Here is a 19,578-nt window from a genome sequence, read left to right as displayed (position 1 = left end):
ATGAAATTTACATACAAGTGGTACTACATGGAAAGTATCATGTTAAGCGAAATGAGTCAGAAAGAGCAGGATAGACACAGAAAGATTGCATTCATCTGGGGAACATAAAGCAACAAAACGGGAGACTAACACCCAAAAATGGCTGAGATTAGTACCAGGAATTTTGCTCCACGACTTGAAGGCCAGCCACATGTGCTAGGTGAAAAGGAAGCTCAGATAGAGAAGAGAGCACCAAATGAAGGGGGTTGTGAGGACCCTCCCAGGGTGGGAGAAGCATGCTAAAAGTAGTCTATAGACCAAACATGATTGCTTTACATTATATCGTTTAAACTTTACAATCCTACAAAGCAGTTATCACAAGCCTCCATTTTATTGTTTAGTCCAAATTAATAGGGATGCTCAGAATAAAAGGTATGAGGATTTAAAGCCCATCTTCTAGGACCAGGGCAATAGTACAGTGGGTTGTGCACTTGCTTTGCACAACCCACCTGGATCCAGCTCACCTGGATTCAATGCCCAGGCCCCCGTGGTCCCCGGAACCCCTCCAGGAATGATCCTGGGTACAAAACCAGGAGTAAGCCCTGAGCACCACTGGGTGTAGCCCCAAAACAAAACAACCCCACCCCCCACAAAAGCCCCGTCTTCAGAGTCTAAGATCCCTTTCTTATGTCATGACTCACTAGATATCCCTATGCCTTATTCTTTCTAATGTTTATCATCTAAAACACTCCTGCACTTAAAAAAATGAACAAAATTAATGTACTTGATGGGATATCAAAGTTCTTCCATATTATGTGTGCTTGATCTTAATGAATCTGTGGGTGAGGTAAGTGGTAGGTAATCCCAGACAAATATAGTGTCAGTAACTGCTGACACTTGAACTAGAACTGTTCTTCTGACTTCAAGTCCAATATTTATCTCAACCATATTATGTATGGGAAACAACAGACCAGAGTGTCTCGGCACTTTCAATCGGTGCTGCATATACACGGTCACATTAGGCAAAAACACCTAGCAACTGGCCTAGCTAGCTACTGTTCCAGGAGGTAGAAAGTAACACCAAGAACATTTGTTTCCAGGGTTGGAGAGAGAGTACAGTACAATGTAGCCAATCCCAGTTTGATCCCAGATACCACATGTAACCCAAAATACTGCCAGGAATGACTTTTAAGCTCAGAGTCAGTTGTGCCCACCCCCAAAACAATGTTTCTAGAATTCTCAGTATCCTGGGCTATCCGTCTTTGGACCTGGCCTTTGCAGTACCCTGACCCTTTGGTAACATCAGCAGGCTGGAGAATACACTTTGCCTGTTCTTGCATCTGTCTCAGCATGTGGAATGTATGAAGACCTAAGAATGAGTAATCTCTGGCACAAAATCTAGGAAATTGCAGGGAGTTCTTGCTTCCTTAACTATGAGAAGTCACCCTTTCACCTGTGTCAATGATGGTGGGCCAGGTTTTCACGTCCACAGCTGCCGCTGCTTCTCGAGACCTCAGTAACCTCATTAGGGTCTGAGTGGTGAGAATGCAGGCTGCTTTGCTGACCTAGAAGACAGACAAACAGAAATAAGCACCACGTGGCTTAGCCCCGTACAGCACCACAGGCTCTGGCTGCCGCTACCGTGGCCCAGTGTGCAGGCGAAGCGGTTCTCTGAAGAACTCAGGTAGGCCAAAAGAGCTAGACCTTTCCGACCTTCCTCGTGGGAATGTACAACACTTCAGAGTGAAGGACTAGTTCACAGCCCAAGCGACTGTTTTGAAGAGTGATCTCAAATATTCAATCTTCCTATTTCATGAAGACCACTCCAAAAGAAGAACAGAATCAGCAATGCTCAGGACTGTGAGGGCCAGATGCTCATCTCCTAGGAGTTAGACAACAGTCCAGTGAACGGTGAAGCTTACCAAACCTAGACTAGAACAAATCCTAAATGCGAGGAAGTGTGGGTCTTGCAGAAACTGGCTTTCCGATCACTTGCATACAGAATTACAAGTGACCAAACTCCTCACTAATTGCGGCCCAGGGAAGAAACCCCCCCCCCCCCTCCAGGATACTCTGGCCTACAAAAAAAAGGGCATTTTGTGGAACTGAACTTTGTAATAAAATTGTCTACTATGAACATGATTTTTATGTGAAACATGATTTTTATGCAGACATAGCATTAATTCTTAGAGAAACAAATGTTACAAATATAAGAATTTTGGAATCCTTCACATATATAGTATATTAGAATGAAGCAATATAGACGCCTTATTTTTTTTTCAGTTCTAATCTATAAAAACTTCAAGTCTAGAATAAAACTTAGGTAACAACATTATCACTCAATGCCTGCAAATGAATTTGTAAAAACTAATGAAAATCAAAATGACCTATTACTGGGGACTTTGGTTGGGCCAGTGAGACAGCATTATGGGGTGAGCACACGCTTAGCATGCAGGAGGCCTGGTTCTACCCCCAGTACAACATGGCCTTTACATTAAGTACATCACGGAATGATTCTAGATGACTGAGTCACAAGTAGTCCTGCAGCATGCCAGGTGTGGTCCCAAAGAAAAACAAACAAAAAATATTATATAGGAATATTATATAGGAGTTAGTTAGAAACTTTGGTTACTGTGTAAAGAAGTTTTATTTATTTCTTTTTTCTTTTTTTTTCCCCTTGGGTCAAACCCCGTACAGCTCAGGGATTACTCCTGGCAGTGTTGGAGGACCATACGGGATGCCAGGGATTGAACCTGGGTTCAGCTGCGTGCAAGGCAAATGCCCTACCTACTGTACTATCACTCCGACCCCTGTCAAGAAATTTTAGAAAACTGCTCCCCCCACCCGTGGTGGTAAGGTTTGGGCCACACCCGGCAGTTATCCCTGGTGATGCTTGGAGGACCATACATGGGGCCAGGGATAGAAGCAGGGTGGGAAAGATGCAAGGTGAATGCCTTAATATCAGCATGATCCCTCCAGCAAACATTAGAAATGTTTTTAACAGGAGGGAGACTTGTAGAAAATTAGTAATGACAATTTCACTGTTCATGATAAATGCACACGATTCTGTGTCTTCCCAATGACCACTTGGGTGACACTAAGGAAAAGGAGGGAGTCTGGGAGGCAGAACTATCTCCCCAACTCAATGAAACTATGAAACTGAAAAATTAGTAAGGATCCTTAGAAATCTGAGCCTGGGCTTTGTTTCACTTATTTGGGGAGGTGGTGTTGATGATCAGGACTTACTGCTGGCTCTGTGCTCAGGAGACCAGATGGTGAGTCAAGAATGAAACTAGGATCAGCAGTGTGCAGGGCAAGTGCCTTTCCCATCGTACTGCTTCTCCAGCCCTGAATCTGGGTGTTTTGGAGATGAAAACTAAGCAAGAAGGACTGGAGAGATAGTACATCACGTCGGGCACTTGCCTTCTATGTGTCCCACCTGGCTCAATCCCCGGCATCCCATCTGGCCCCCCAAACACTGTCAGGAGTGATTCCCGAGTGCAGAGCCAGGAATAACAACCCCTGAGCATCACCAGGTGTGGCCCCCCCACAAGCAAACAAAACGGAGAAAGAAAAAGAAAACAAGGTAAGCATTACTCAGCACTTACATCGACAATCATGCGGACAGTGGGCAACGTGGCTGTGAGGTTCTGAGCATGCGGAGGTCGCACAGTCACGGGGATGCAGCCCGCGTACAGGCAGCCATAGAACGCAGTGATTAACTCGATGCCTGTAAGACAGAAGCACTTAGCTGTTGTCTAGAAACAAGAGGCAGACCCTCTAAAACCGGCTTATTAAATCACGCGTAAGACAGGATGCTTATACCATATTTTAATACCACAATTTATAGGATATTTACACCATATATTATGTACCATAATTTATACCATAGTTTAACAGATACTAGAAATATTTTTTTTTATTACTGAGGAAAAAAAGATGACAATAATGTCAACGTTCTGGGTGTAAAAAGTCAGTGTGCTTACAATCACACCAAAGTGTCAAAAACTCTCCACTCCTATGTCACAAAAGTAATTTCTCGTTTTTACTTTGGTCTTAAACCATACCTGCTCTAAACCAGGGACAACTCTTGTGATTCAGTGCTACTCCTGGCTTCAAGCTAAAGGGACCGTGTGTTTTCAGGGATAGAACCAAGGAATCTCACATGCAAAGTGTGTATGTTGGCCCTTTAAGTCACTTCCCCGGTCAGAGAAAAAAAACATTTTCACAAGGAATAAAGGAAAAAAAATAGTTAAGAAGCATATAAAACAACTTTAAAAAAATATGGGCCAGAGTGATAGTACAGCAGGCAGGGCACTTGCCTTGCAGGCAGCTGACCTGAGTTCAATCCCTGGCATCTCATGTGCTCCCCTAAGCACCACCAGGAGTAACCCCGGAATGCAGAGCCAGGAGTAACTCCCGAGTACTATTCGGAGTGGCCCCAAACAAACAAAAAACAGAGAAGGGTCAGGGATGTGGCTTAACAACAAGAATTTATCTTGCATTTGTCAAGGCCCTAGGTTTGAGTCCCTCTCAGACAGACATGAATGAATAAGAAGGGAATTCAAAAGTCAAACGACTCTTTTTAAAGTTGCTGCTGCACTGGGGAGTGAACTCAAAAAAACCTGATCTACGTGGAGAGATAACTGCAGAAAATTGGGATAAAAATCTGGAAAACAAAAGAAATGGGGAAGGAGCAAGAGTGATAGTACAGTGGGTAAGGCTGACCCTGGTTCTATCTTCAGCACCCCATATGATCCCCCAAGCACTGCCAGGAGTAATTTCTGAGCACAGAGCCAGGAATAACCCCTGAGCAACTCTGAGTGTGGCCCGAAACAAGACAGACAAAAAAGAATGGATGAAAGGAAAGATGAGTAACGCCTGAGTTTTCTTTTTCTTTTTTCTTTTTGGGCCACACCCGGCAATGCAGGGGTTACTCCTGGCTCTGCACTCAGGAATTACTCCTGGCAGTGCTCGGGGGACCGTATGGGATGCTGGGAACCGAACCCAGGTCTGCCACGTGCAAGGCAAACACCCTACCCGCTGTGCTATCTCTCCAGCCCCGAGTCTTCTTTAAACACCAACAAGACCACTATGTGGAAAGTCTTCTTGATACTCTGGATGGTGCACCCTCAGCATGTGTCAGTTTTAAAGAAGTAAAGCTGGGGCTGGAGTGATAGCACAGCGGGTAGGGCGTTTGCCTTGCAAGCGGCCGACCCGGGTTCGATTCCCAACATCCCATAGGGTCCCCTGAGCACTGCCAGGAATAATTCCTGAGTGAAGAGCCAGGAGTGACCCCTGTGCATTGCCGGGTGTGACCCAAAAGACAATAGATAAATAAATAAATACAATAAAGAAGTAAAGCTGGACTGACTATACATCAGGTCTTATGGCAGACAGAGTCTCCTCAGGAGCCCTCCTTTCCCCAGCATCAACTAGTGAATGGAAGATAATCTCACTTCTGTGAGATTGCAGAGGAATTCCTTAACTAGATGAACATCTAAAACATCTTAGCAAAAAAAAAATCACCCAACAAAAAACCCAAAACATCTTAGCACCCACATACTTAAACAGCATCCATCACAGACACACAGAGCAAAATAAAGGAAGTAAGAGGTGGCTAAAGAAATGTTAAATATTTACATCAAGTGATTATCAAATAATTTTGAGTCCATCTTATTAAGAAGGTCACGGAACTAAATTAGACCACAGAGGATGTGAGCAGGAATGACTGTCACGTATTAAATAACAGAGAGCCAAAGGAGATCATGCCCAACTTATTTCTGGGAACTGGGAAAATAGTCCCATTCCTGAGTACTCCCAGGGACAATATGTCTTTTTTGAGGGTTTCCAAAAGTCAGAAAATCTGTATTCATTCAATATTTACCCCAGAGTCAAAAAGTATGCTAGACGGTGGAAACAATAAAAGTAAATTTAGCAACCAGGCTTCGAGCAGAGCCCTGGCACTGTGCAGTTGGTGAGGGTGGGGTAGTGGAGGTGGGGTGGTTTGTACTGCCCCTGTGTATAGTCGCCCAGGGCTGGGGAGCATACAGCAAACAGACTTCCTGTCTTCACTCTGATAACTGAGCGTAAGTCCCATCGACAACCCAATACTTACCAGGTGGATAGAGCAACACCACATTGTCCCCAGCATTCAGATGTCCTTTATCACTGAGCACTGATGCTATCCGCTCTGCTCGCTTGTGAAGGTGAAGGCAGCTGGCTGTGCACACAGTAGTTCCCTTTAGGCAGAAGGAAGTGTGAGCAGGTCAAAGCTCAGTAAAGAAATAAAACAGGGTGAAGCAACATGCTTTGCAAGACAAAGTCCCCAGTTCAATTCCTGGCACCACATGATCCCCTATGCCTTGGGGGGCAGGAAGGAGCCCCCCTGAGCTCCAAGCCAGGAGTGACACCTGAGCACAGCCAAAACAAAGCAAACATACCAAAAAATAAATCAAGGAACAAGTGTAGTCAATAGTCAAAAGGCTTGTGTGATGGCATATCGTATTTTAGCAAGCCACCAATTCCAGTGAAAATTCTCTTAGAACACAAGATGTGTAGTGTTTTCTTTGTCAATAGCCAAAGGTACTTACAAGCATACATATGTTGGTCAGTTTTAAAATCAGATGGGGATTTTTTATTTAAAGAAGGAAACAAGTCAGGCTGCAGAGACAACTCAATGCTTGGAGTGCAGTATACCTTGCATGCTGAAAGCCCAGGTTTGATCCCTGACACCACTTGGTTCTCTGAGGACCAAGCAGCACACCTGAGGACCACTGGGTTTGAAAACAAAACAAATGAAAGAATAAAGGGATAAGAATAGGAGGAAAATGAAGGCAAAGCGGGATCGGGCCTATGGCCTGGGCCTATTCTCACATGGACAGTTTTAGCCCCGCACACTCTAGTAGCCATCTAACAGCAAAGTTGTGGACAAAGTAGGACGAGTAAATCCCAGGCAGTTAGCTAATAAAATGACTGGTGCTGCCCAACTGGTCCAGACCCCGAGAATAGTTTCTCCTGCAGGGCTTCCAAGTATTCTCTCCCGAGTCTCAGTTTCCCCTTGTAAAATCTAACACACATAAAAATACAGCACAAATAAAAAGTCCTTCAAACTAAGTGCGCAGCTTCATGAGAAACTGTAAAGCAAATATCTGTGTCACCAGGTATGACAGGAAATGACTACTGCAAAATCCAGAGCCCCCCCATGTGGTTCTCACCCAACCTTCTCTTCCCATGGCACAGACCCTTTGGTTCTATCACTGCAGAAATTCTTAGAAGGCGTGAGGGGACAGAGGAGGAAGAGGGAGAGAGAGGGAACCAGAGTCTCGTGGAGGCAAAGCTAAGCACTTGTTAGATGCCAGTCAGTACTGGTCCCCGACTGCCTTTAGAAAACACTCAATGGCCTCGCAAGTGGAGGCTGTGAATCTGAACCCTGGTGCAACAAGCATGACCTGCTTCTGCATCTGACAACTTTGCTGTCTGAGTTTCCAAAGGCACAGGTGACTGTCCGCACTACAAAGCCAGTGTGTGTGACCCCACTAAAAGGATGTGTGAGGGGCTGGAGCAATAGCACAGCGGGGAGAGCGTTTGCCTTGCACACGGCTGACCCGGGTTCGATCCCCAGCATCCCATATGGTTCCCCGTGCACCGCCAGAAGTAATTCCTGAGGGCACGAGCCAGGATTAACCCCTGTGCATCACGGGTGTGACAAAAAACAAAAAAACAAAAAAACAAAAAACAAAAGATGTGTGAGTACTGCAGCCAGCGCAGCCCCAGTGAGCAGATGTGTGAGCACAGTTACACTCAGCCTGCCCTACAAGCCAAAGATACACGAGAGGAGTATTGCATATGCAAGGGTGAGGCCCCATTACACCAGCAACAGTAACAACAGTGGGAGGAGAAGGGAACATAGAAATAAAATTTATAATGTCAAAAAAATGTATGATTTTTTCTAGATAAAATGTTCTGGTGAACCATTCGTTAAGAAACAATTGCTGACATATTCAAATAATTTTTAATTTGCTTTTCATCTCTTAGCAAAATTCATTAAACGTGTACTAAAAATAACCCTGGTGAAAATATGTTCATTAAACCCATAAATAAATGCCTGACATTTTCTTCCTGGTAGAAACAAAAAAGGTGAAATTGATAAATCGAAGACAGAACTATGTGACATAACACATTCTATGCATCTATTAAACTATAATAGTACTGTCAAGCTCATGGGTCATTCAGAACAGAACACAGATAACTTGAATTTAACACAAAAAGAGATGGTATTAAATACAACTCCAGGAGTTCTCCTTTCAACCCTAAGATGACAGCACATTTTTCTCTTGAAAATCAAAAGAAAGCAATAGCTCTTCAGAGTTGGCAAAAGAAATTTCCCGATGAAATAAAACGATTAAGAATGCCTACAATATTCCTACAGTATTTAGCTGATCTAGCGTTACAACCGAAAATTCAATACCTTGGCATTTAACAGCATGAAAAGTACATGTTCAGGAGTTGCCTGGGCTCGCCACTGTAAAATTTCTGCCAGAAACTGATGCTAAAATCATAAAGCAGAAAGAAAAAAGAATCAAGGTCAGTAGCATCCGAAAGTTATGGATAATGCAGTTCCCATTCGCCATCTGAAGTCTCAGTTCTGTCCTTCAGGTCTCTAAAAATCAACCCTCAGGAACACTTACCTTCCTCACTAAATCATTCTCTTCAATTTGCCCAAGATCCCTTCCAGCAGCTTGGGCTATGCGTTTTCCAGCAACCAGATTCCCAACCAGTACAGAAGCAGGGCCTACACCTGTAAGGAAAGGCAAAGATGATCTTCTGGGAAATGGCACTTGAAGCTAGGCAGCCACAAAAGCATTCGAGACAGGCCAAAACAGGTTCAAACGTGCTTTCAACACAGAACACTCTTCGAGGCACCAGGAACACGGCAGTAGACAAGATAAACAACTTATATTCCAATGGGAAAGACAACCGGTCAGTGCCCACACATATCATGTCAGGTAGCAGGAAATGTATTAATAAAAAATAAGTAAAAAACAATAACCAAACAAAATAGATCACAGGAGAGGGAGAGGGGTTTCAAGGAAAAAGGTGAGGGAACAGATGGATTCCTGTAGCTTGAGTAGAGAGCAATTTTCACTAGGAGAAAGTGACAGTTGGTTGCATTGGTTCCTACTGATAAAGAATTTGATCTATTGCAATGATAAAACCATCCTAAAATGAACTTCGCAGTAAAGAGTATTTGGTCTTAACAGAAATATGCTCTCTACAGGGACAGAATAAGTCTATCAAGAATATCATAAGAGCTTCGATTAAAGTGAAAAATCACAGCTAGATTGTGGAGCAGTCTATTAAAGTATCTGGAATCCTCACAAATGATGGTGGTTTTAAAACAAAATAGGGCTGACATCTCTTATATAAACATGACAAACACAATGCATGATCCTGATTGCATGACCTTGATTTTATTAGAAATATAATCAGGTATATTGGGGAATGAGCACTGTGGTGGAGGGATGGGTATTTGATCATTGTGTGATTGTAACCCAAACATGAAAGCTTGTAACTATCTCACGGTGATTCAATAAAATTAATTAAAAAAATATGTATATAATCAGGTATAATAAACAAGTGGAAAAATCTCAATATATAGACTATTTTAGTTTACACCATTATATTAGATTACATTTCTTACTAGGATAATGGCATTATAGTGATTAGAAAGAGTTCAAGAGTCTGTTCTGTTTTTTGGCTATCTGTTGATGTAACATATACATCACGTTATGATGTCTGCCATTTCTGTACACAGGGCAGTTTAAATGTAAACATATAATAAATCTAGGGAAGGCAGAGTTGTGTTCACTATGCTATTCTTATAACTCTCTGGTAGGGTTATTTATCACTTGACAATCAAAAGGGGAACTTGCTGCTCTCATGGAAAAAAAAATGTTTGGGTGCCTTTCTTAGTGGTCAGTGACAGATTAAGACTCAACTGTGTCTGTTCAAGATAGTGAAAAGGAAGCAAAACTTATTTCCAGCTGAGTTTTGAATAATGCTACAGTTGGATTAGTGTTAAATTTCTTTTACTGCCCCAAATCTGTTGATCCTGAGTGCATTAAGAAAGACGGTAAAATATAATTTAAATCACATTTTCAAGTATTTGAGGAAGATGGAAAAATGACATATAGGAATTCTTACATGATTTGGCAACTGTTAAAAACTCTTTGAAAGGGGCTGGAGAGATAGCACAGCGGGTAGGGCGTTTGCCTTGCATGCAGCCGACCCGGGTTCAATTCCCAGCATCCCATATGGTCCCCTGAGCACTGCAAGGGTAATTCCTGAGTGCAGAGCCAGGAGGAACCCCTGTGCATCGCCGGGTGTGACCCAAAAAAAAATAAAACTCTTTGAAAATAAAAAGTTGGAAAATGAAAAATCAGGGCCAGGTGATGGCACAAAAGGTTGGTGTGGAAGGCCTGGGTTCCAGTTCTGTCCTGGGAACCCCATAGTCCCTGACTGCCACAGACAGCAATCCCTGAGCACTGAGTTGGGAGTAGCAAAAAAGGGTACAGTCCTCTAACAGTGATTGCTGAACATTTTCAGTCTAGAAAGTATTGGCTGCAGTATTAAGGAATTGCAAAATTCCATCCTAAGAAACTACATATGTAGACATATCAAGTTAGAAATAACCGTTTTTATAGGTTGGGACACAATCCTCGATTCACAGTAAAATCAATAAAGGCATTATGTTTTATTTATTTATTTATTTTTGCTTTTGGGTCATGCCCGGCGATGCACAGGGGTTCCTCCTGGCTCTGCACTCAGGAATTACCCCTGTCGGTGCTCAGGGGACCATATGGGATGCTGGGAATCGAACCCGGGTTGGCCGCGTGCAAGGCAAATGCCCTACCTGCTGTGCTATTGCTCCAGCCCCAAGGCATTATGTTTTAAAGAAAAAAATTTTCAGGTACTTTAAAACAACAGAAATAATTCAGTGGGGGTGGAGTGACAGTACAGTGGGTAGGGCTCTTGCTTTGCATGAGACGGACCTAGGTTTGTTCCCCAGCATCCATATGGTCCCCTGAGTACTTACTGCCAGAAGTAATTCCTTAGTGCAGAGCCAGGAATAACCCATAAATATCACCAGGTGTACCTCCCACCAAAAAAATTTGGCAACAATTTTCTGCATTCTATATGCATTTATTGAGACCATGTCACAGTGAAAAATAACAAAGTCATGATACCTAGGAAGATCATTACTGACATTTGCTGTTTCTGTATATAGGCTTCTTTAATTCCTCCACAAAACTCTGTAAATTTCCGAGGCAGACTGCTAGTTTTCAATTTCTTATTTATTCTCATTTTCCTAAATAACAGAACTGCTATTGGTTGGGCAAATATCTGAAGTAAAGACAATATTCCTTACTATGATAGAATAATATATAAAAGTAATATGTGGAATTCTAGAATTAAAAAAAATGGGGGGGGCGACACCCATCAATACTCAGGGTGTACTCCTGGCTCTGTACTCAGGGATTTCTTTTAATAAAGATTTTTGGGCGACATCAGGTGATGCTTAGGGGTTATTCCTGGCTCTGTGCTCAGGAATTATTCCTGGCGAGCTTGGTGGACCACATGGAACGCACAGGATTGAACCCAGGTCAGCTGTGTGCAAAGCAAGTGCCTTCCCTGCTGTACTGTCTCTCCAGCCTCAGAATGCTTTAATTCTTACAATCTTTCTTTTTCTCCGTGTCCATGCTGTGATTTTAGGGGAGAAGTATTCTCTCCTCCACTGACGCTGACCTTGACATAGTCTGACTTGTTTTGGACAATGAAATGTAGGAGATGCGGCTCAAACAGAAGCTCTAAATATACCGTGGTTTGGCTTGTTTCCTTGCTTCTGCCATCTGCCTTGAGGAGAAAATGGCTCAGGTAGCGACCAGTTCCATGATGAAGAGACACAAGGGACAGTTCTGAACCCACGCTCCAGCCTGGAGCCCGGCCAATCCTAGCCAATCCTGGCCAGGCTCAGCAAATTCATATCCCATGAGTAACACATAAATGTCCTTTTTCTTTTCCTTTCTTCTCTTCTTGGTTTTTGGGTCACACTAGACTGTGCTCAAGGTTTACTCCTGGTGGTGCTTGAGCCCAGGACAGTCGTGTACAAGGCAAAGCACTAACGGTACTATTTCCTAGCCTTCAAATGCTTCTTACTGTAGCTTGTTGACACTGGTGCTACATTGTGTTACTTAAAATATATTTAAGTGTGTCATTAGTGATACACGACCACTCAATAAGTTAAGCCACTAATTTCATGGTTATATGCTATGCAGCATATCCCTGACAGTAGTTGATTGATAAATGCCAGAACAAAAAGAGAATGACTGAGGAGCTTTCATTCACCCTTGGATTGTCTAGTTCTGCATGTTTTTCTACCTGGTAAACGTGTGGGGCTGGGGAGATAGAACGAGGGTTAAAGTACATGCCTTGCATGAGGGTGACCCCAGTTCAAACCCTGGCATCGTATCACTCTCTGAGCACTCCTGAGTACCATCAGGGCAGGCCGTGTCATCTCTAGCCCTGCAGGATCTGAGCAAGCACCACATCTTCAATCAGTCTGACCTTCTGTCCTGGTTTGTGGGAGGGCCCCGAGGCCTCCAAAGTACCACTTGGGAAACATCCCACCCCCGAGAAAAGAATTAAATAAACTTGCATCTCATTCTTTGTTATTTTGGGACATATCTAGTGGCTGTCAGGGAATAATCCTGGGCTAGGACAGGGGACCATAAAAGCATCTGGAGGCTGGAGCATTCAGACAGAGCTGGGGATTAAACTTGGGCCTCCAACTGTAAGGCATGCACTCAGGCCTTATAGCTATCTCTCTAGCACTAAGTTGTATTTTGTTTAAGCAATTGATATTTTTCTAAATCCTGTATCCTGACATATTTCTGTTTGTTATAATAATTCATGACAGCTCTAATAGGCATCTCACTGGGCTTTTCGTAATTAGGACACTAACATTTTTCATCTCCCTTTTCCTCTATTTTCCAACCTCTTTACTCTTCCATCCCTTCTTCTGCTGAATAGGGGCCATACAAGGGGATGGAGCACATGCAGTGCTGGGAAATGAACTCGAAGCCTCACACATGCAAGGCATGGCCACACCCACGCCTCTCCTGTATTCTTCTTCTATTTTTTTTTTTTTTTTTTTGCTTTTTGGGTCACACCCAGCTGATGCTCAGGGGTTACTCCTGGCTCTGCACTCAGGAATCACTCCTAGTGGTGCTTGGGGGACCATATGGGATGCTGGGATTCGAAACCGGGTCAGCTGCGTGCAAGGCAAGTGCTATTGTTCCAGCCCCCTGTATTCTTCTTAAATGCTAACCTCTTAGTTATTCCCACATCATTGCCTTTTCACTAATCATTAGCAAGCAATAAAAATGGAAAGCAGGAACTGGAGCAACAGTACAGCGGGTACAGTGTTTGCCTTGCACACGGCCAACCTGGGTTTGATCCCCGGCATCCCATATGGTTGGTTCACCAAGCAGCACCAGGAGTAATTCCTGAGTGCAAAGCCAGGAGTAACCCCTGAGAACCACTGGGAGTGACCCAAAAAGCAAAAGAAAAAAAAGAAAAAAGCAAAAATAATCCAGAAATCCAGATATGAGGTTTTCCTCAGACAGGTGGATATGCCTGAAAAGGTTTAGAAATGATTCTTTTACATAGGATCTTATCATTTAAAAAAAAAAAAAGTCATTGCAATCTGGCTGGAAAAATCATTTTCAGCATCTACTAGATCTCTTAAATAGCATTTTTTGTTTGGGGACCCCACTCAGAGATGCTTAGGGGTTACTCCTGGCTCTGTGTTCAGGGATGACTTCTGGTAGGGCTCAGGGGACTACATAAGATGCTGGGGATTGAACCCAGGTCGGCAGCATGCAAGGCAAACACCCTACTGCTCTAGCCCCCGAAGCTCCAATTTTCATGTTGTTTATCTTCAAAGTCAGCATATTTACCTGGTTGCTTTTGTCTGGGTTTTGGCAGATTGGTCACACATGTATGTGGGCACATGAGGATGTTGCAAGGATGTAGAGATCCCTCTAGAAAGAGCTGTTTGGTCTGAGATATATGAATCCCTCCTAGTGGAGTTTTTGGCAATGTATTGGCAGGCACCAAAGCAAGACAGTAAACTCCCACCTGATGAATGCTATCGATTGCCTAGAAAGAACACAGAAAAAAATATCAGTGAGATTAGTTTGCTTACATTTGACATAATCCATGACTGAACTCTATGAATTTCCTTTCTCACTAAATTTCTCTCCCCCTTCACCGAATCTATATATAACCTGGAAGATAATGAAAATGCCAAATATCTAAAGGTAATCTGATTCTTCCAGTGATGTCACAAATTAGTAGAGGAGGGATAAGATTATACTGAAATGGTGCTGGCCAGGGAACCATACGTGGTACAGGGGATCAAACTGGTCAGCTGTGCAAGGCAATGAACCTTACCCATTGTATAATCTCCCTGGCCCTATAAGAACTTGGTTTACAAGATTAGTACACATTTAATTCCTATATACTTAAGTTTAATTTTTTTTTTGGGGGGGGGGAGTGCCACGCTGATCATACTCAGGGTTTTCACCTGAATCTGTGTTCAGGGATCACTCCTGGCAGGCCTCAGGAGACCATATGCAATGCCGGGGCTTGATCTGGAATCGACTGCACTCGAGGTAAGTGCTTCAAGCCATGGATTATCTCTCTGGCCAACGAAACACTTCTGAAAACATACTCTGCCATGGCAGACAGTCTCTACTTCCTCGGGATCATCCATTTGTCCGACAGACATGTACTGAGTCTTCGTGCTAGCACAAGCTATCAGATTTGGGGGGCTGAGCAGGAAAAAAGAGAGAGAAAAGCCTGGCCTTCATGGGGCTTATAGGGAACAAATGATGAATATATACAAGAAAAAATGTGATAAGAATATAACGTATTTATAATATATAAACGTGATGTTTGTGTGTAATATGTAAAGGCCAGGCATAAAGTTCCAGGGTGAAGGCATCTGCTTTGTACAGCCAACTGACACTCATCTCCAGCACCAGATAGGGACCACTGAGCACTGCTGGGTGTGGCTCGTGAAAAAAAAAATCCAAAAACTGTAACTATAAAAAAAATCCAAAAACATTAGCTATATATAATATGCTCATATTTTTTGGTGGTGGGAGTTGAGGGGGTTAATTTGGGTCTCAGCTGGTGGTGCTTGGGGCTTATTCCTGATTCCTGTGCTCAGGAATCACTTCCGGAGGTGTTCAGGGGACTGTATGTGGTGCTGGGAATTGAACCAGGGTCAGTCACAGGCAGGGCAGGAACCTTATCCGATTTACTATCTTCCTGGCCTGATTTAAATGTGTAAGTGTATTTCTATGGGGATAAATACTGAGGGAAAAAATAAAGCAAAGTGACAAGGCAGGGAACGTTGCTTAAAGAAAGAAAGAGCCTCTCTGGGGTGGAGAGAGAATATCGGGGTTAAAGTGCTTGCCAAACTCATAGCCACCCCAGAATCAGTTCCAGCACTGCTGGCAAGATTAAGTAATTTACCTAGAGGCACATAAATTGCAAGGAGTGGAACTGGAACTCCGAGTCAAGGATTCTCTCTCTTCTCTTTGGAGAAGGGGGTGGGAAGGCTTCTGGGGAGCAGATCCGGGGACTTGGATATGTGAAACATGCTTTTAACCACCAAGAGCCAGTCCAAGAATCTAGATCCAGGGTTCTTAATGAAGACTAGGCACATCAGTAGTCTTTTTATGGGGGTGGGGGGTACCCCCAGCTGTGCTCAGGGCTTACTTGCAGCTCTGCACTCAGGGATCACTCCTGGTGGGCTTGAGGAACCGAATGGGGTGCTGGGGTTTGAACCCTACTTGGCTGCATACAAGGCAAACTTCCTATCTGCTCTCCTACAGCTCCAGCCGGGGATCTTCATCATTCTATCCTCTAAAAACAGAGCACTTACACAGAGCCCAAGTCTTTCTCCTTTCTCATGGTTCACCTTACCTGCATCTCTAACTCCCTACAGGAACACTTGATCGGAATAAGAACATCTGAATGTTTTCTGGAAATCTCTTATTTTAGGCACCATTAACATATATAATAAGATTAGAGATGTGACAAGTACAATGATTACTGTAAATGATGTGTTTGACAGAGAATTTTTATACACAGTAAACACTCTGATATAAAAAGAGTGAAAATTTCTTGAGGCAAATTAATTCTGCTGTTCTTCGCATCTTGGACAGAAAAAAATAACCATATGGCCCACGGGATGAAACGGTATTAATTATCTGTTTTTTAATGGTTTTGCTAACATCGTCTGAGTAGTAACTGAGAAAAAAGTATGTTAGCATAATTAGTCCATTTAAAGCAAAACAAAACCATAGTTCTTAAGTGATGGATGGATGCTGTCAACGCTGTGAACAAAGCTAGCTGAGGGCCCTCACCTGCAGCACGCGGCTCATCCACTGGAAACTATCTTCTTCGGAGGCATCAGGTCTTTGTTCGGCAACCACCACAATGCGCTCATCATAAAACACAGACACAGAAAACACAGCAATTCTAAGAGAGACAGATCAAACACATCAGGACCCCCTTCATAGCTGGGGCTATTTGCTATGCTCCCCTGGAATTACAGACACCCCCACACTACGCAGAAATGAGCAATTAGGAAAGAAAACACCAGTCATTGCCACTCAAATGAAGACTCAAAAACATGTGTTAGGACTTCTGCTGGGAATGTGGAGGACACAGTCATAAGTAACACAAAGTCCCTAGGTCTGCGGAGCCCGCGTATCAGAGAGACAGAATGAATGAACAGGAAAGCAAGTCACGTTGTCTTGTGAGCTGGGAGAAACTCAGAGGGGCAGGGGATAAAGGGAAGGGGTGCGAGGGGTGAAGTATCTATCTAAGGGCGGCCCTGCACAGGAGACCTGAGTGCAGTGAGGACAATGGCCATGCAGAGATCTGCGAGGAGAGGTTTCTGGGCAGGAGCGGAAAGAGAAAACGGTTCTGAAGTAGCGAAAAGGAACGAGCTTGGCAGGTTTGAGGGACAGCAAGAGGCCAGTGTGCCTGGAGCACAGTGCAGAAGCAGGAGTTGTGGGAGAGGTCAGACCCAGGCCAGGGCAGCCACTGAGGATGTTGCAGGCTGGACCTGGTCTGCGTGAGGCCTCCGCTTAATCACCACCTCTGATGAGGCATTCCCAGACCACCCTCTGTGTTGGTTCGCAAGGCTCTTCACACATGGAGGGAGTTCCCTCACTGTATGGGCACTGTCTGCTTCTCCCGGGAAGCGTGTGAACTTCAAGGTGGCAGACACTTGGTTTTTCTGGCTGACTGCCACACCAGGATCATCTACAGAATGGTGGCAATCAGTTGGCACCCAATAAATATTTGTTCAATGAATGCATGCAAGAGCAGAAAGTCACTAAAGAGCCAAACATGGTTACTCTCCGGGTATCTCTCCTCCCACCTCCCCTCCCTCTTCCTGCCTCCCACAGACCTTCAGAGAGCACCTACCAGGGACCAGTCCCTGTGGATATGCTATGGCCAGACAAATCTAGCATGGGGAGCTGACATCTCTCCGAAAACTCCGCCAACTACAAAATGCTATGTCTTCCAGGAAATGCTATTTCTCTACTGGTTTATTTAACTTTTCTTCTTAAAACTAAAGGGACACCAAGATGGCTTTAAAGATGTACATAACCTACCAAGTAGGACACTGACTCCTCAAGTAAGTTACAAATACCTTTCCTTGCATTGCAGAGAAAAGAAAGCAAGTATGAGAATCACCTCATCCATGGTTTGTGTCCTATAGTGCGGTGATACTGTGGTAACGTAGAGAAGTGGAAGGGGACTAGTTCCTGGATGCAAACTCTACTGAGCAGCATCTATCTCAATTAATCTGAACGGGACTACTTCTCTATGAAAGGAATTAAGTTCAAATTTCAGAATTTATTTTTAAGTTCTCAGGATTTAATAGTTAATTTAGGTTTTTTTTTTTGCTTTTTGGGTCACATCTGGTGATGCACAGGGGTGACTCCTGGCTCTGCACTCAGGAGTCACTCCTGGTGGTGCTCAGGGGACCATATGGGGTGCTGGGAATCGAACCTGGGTTGGCCGTGTGCAAGGCAAATGCCCTACCTGCTGTGCTATCTCTCCAGCCCCAGGATTTAATAGTTAATTTAAAACTGCTACAGAAAATGGCAATATCTTACATCTTTCAACTCCAGCAGAAGAACAGAAATTTTATTTTTTGTTTGTTTGGGGGAATACCTGGCTGTGCTCAAGGATCACTACTGTTTGCCCTGCCACAAAGGCAGGGTGGGATTGGGGGGGATGGGGGGGTGGGAGGGATACTGGGATCTGGGGGGGTGGGAGGGATACTGGGATCCGTGGTGGTGGGAAACGGGCACTGGTGGAGGGATGGGTATTTGATCACTGTATAATTGAAACCCAAGCACAAAAATTTGTAAGTCTACAACTGTACCTCATGGTGTCTCACTAATAAAAGGTAAGGTAAAGGTAAAGGCCCTCCCGTTGATCGTCGATTTGCTCGAGTGGGCCCAGTAACGTCTCCATTGGAGACTTTGTTGTTACTGTGTCTGGCATATCAAATACTCTCGGTAGCTTGCCGGGCTCTCCGAGAGGGGCGGAGGAATCGAACTCGGGTCGGCCATGTTGGCCACTTGTAAGGCGAACACCCTACCCGCTGTGCTATCGCTCCAGCCCTAATTAATTAACATTAATAAAAATTAAAAAAAAAAAGGATCACTACTGGCGGGCCGTTGGGGATAGAATCTGGGTCGGCAACATGCAAGACAAACACCCTCCTCACAGTACTATCGCTTTGGCCTCTAGAACCAGCTATTTTAAAAATAAATATTCAAAGCTCTATTTCTGCTCTGCTTAACCAAAATAACGTGGCCAGTTGGAAAGAGACTCTATAGACATGACTCAAAGCAGCTTATAAAAGTATATTTAGGTTCCAGTGGGAGTGATAACTTGCATTTTGTACTACTCACCTTCCTCTATAAACAGTCTTTATCGATTCAACAGCCAATCCAGTAGCAACAATGTCATCAGCATTATGTCTTCTGCCACTAACCATCAGTAATCCATCCATTTTTCCAACCACAAATACCAAGCTTCCCTGAAAGGTAAAAGTGATTTGCCTTGATTTCCATGACCTAAATAGCAAAAAAGACCATACCCTATTTTATGGATCCTAAAAATGTATTTCACACTTGGACATGTATCAATGAACTCTCACAATTGATGGTCTTACAACATGAAAGACATGTGTGAGTATGTGTTTGATTTGCTTTTAAATCACACGCACAGCTGCTCAGAGGCTACTCCTGACTCCGCCTGGGGGTATACCCTGTGCCAGGGATTGAACCTGGACCATTTGTATGTGTTCCTTTGAGCTATCTCTCTGGTCCTATACCTACTGTTTCATTGTTGCTTTGGATTCTGGGGCCTCAACCAGTGGGTACTCCGAGTCCTATATTGTGGTGCTGGGATTAAACTGGGGTTGGTGAA

At 43.8% G+C, this 19,578-nt stretch overlaps 1 protein-coding gene across 2 annotated transcripts in view; it reads right to left on the bottom strand.

Moving 5' to 3' along the window:
* Positions 1-19,578, bottom strand: part of DIP2B (disco interacting protein 2 homolog B) — a 239,143-nt gene that overhangs the window by 20,283 nt on the left and 199,282 nt on the right. For both annotated transcript variants that reach the window (XM_056119950.1, XM_056119951.1), the window contains 8 exons: positions 19,059-19,186; positions 16,482-16,596; positions 14,001-14,202; positions 8,670-8,779; positions 8,450-8,530; positions 6,098-6,221; positions 3,588-3,709; positions 1,433-1,544 (listed from right to left, as the gene is read on the bottom strand). In XM_056119950.1, coding sequence (XP_055975925.1) covers positions 1,433-1,544; positions 3,588-3,709; positions 6,098-6,221; positions 8,450-8,530; positions 8,670-8,779; positions 14,001-14,202; positions 16,482-16,596; positions 19,059-19,186 — 994 coding nt within the window. The remainder of the gene's footprint in view (positions 1-1,432; positions 1,545-3,587; positions 3,710-6,097; positions 6,222-8,449; positions 8,531-8,669; positions 8,780-14,000; positions 14,203-16,481; positions 16,597-19,058; positions 19,187-19,578) is intronic.

This window comes from Sorex fumeus, unplaced genomic scaffold (assembly GCF_029834395.1).
Source record: "Sorex fumeus unplaced genomic scaffold, SorFum_2.1 ptg000042l, whole genome shotgun sequence".
NCBI classification, from domain to species: Eukaryota; Metazoa; Chordata; class Mammalia; order Eulipotyphla; family Soricidae; genus Sorex; species Sorex fumeus.
Note: the sequence above shows the minus strand (reverse complement) of the source record. Positions and strands in the feature narration are given on the sequence as shown.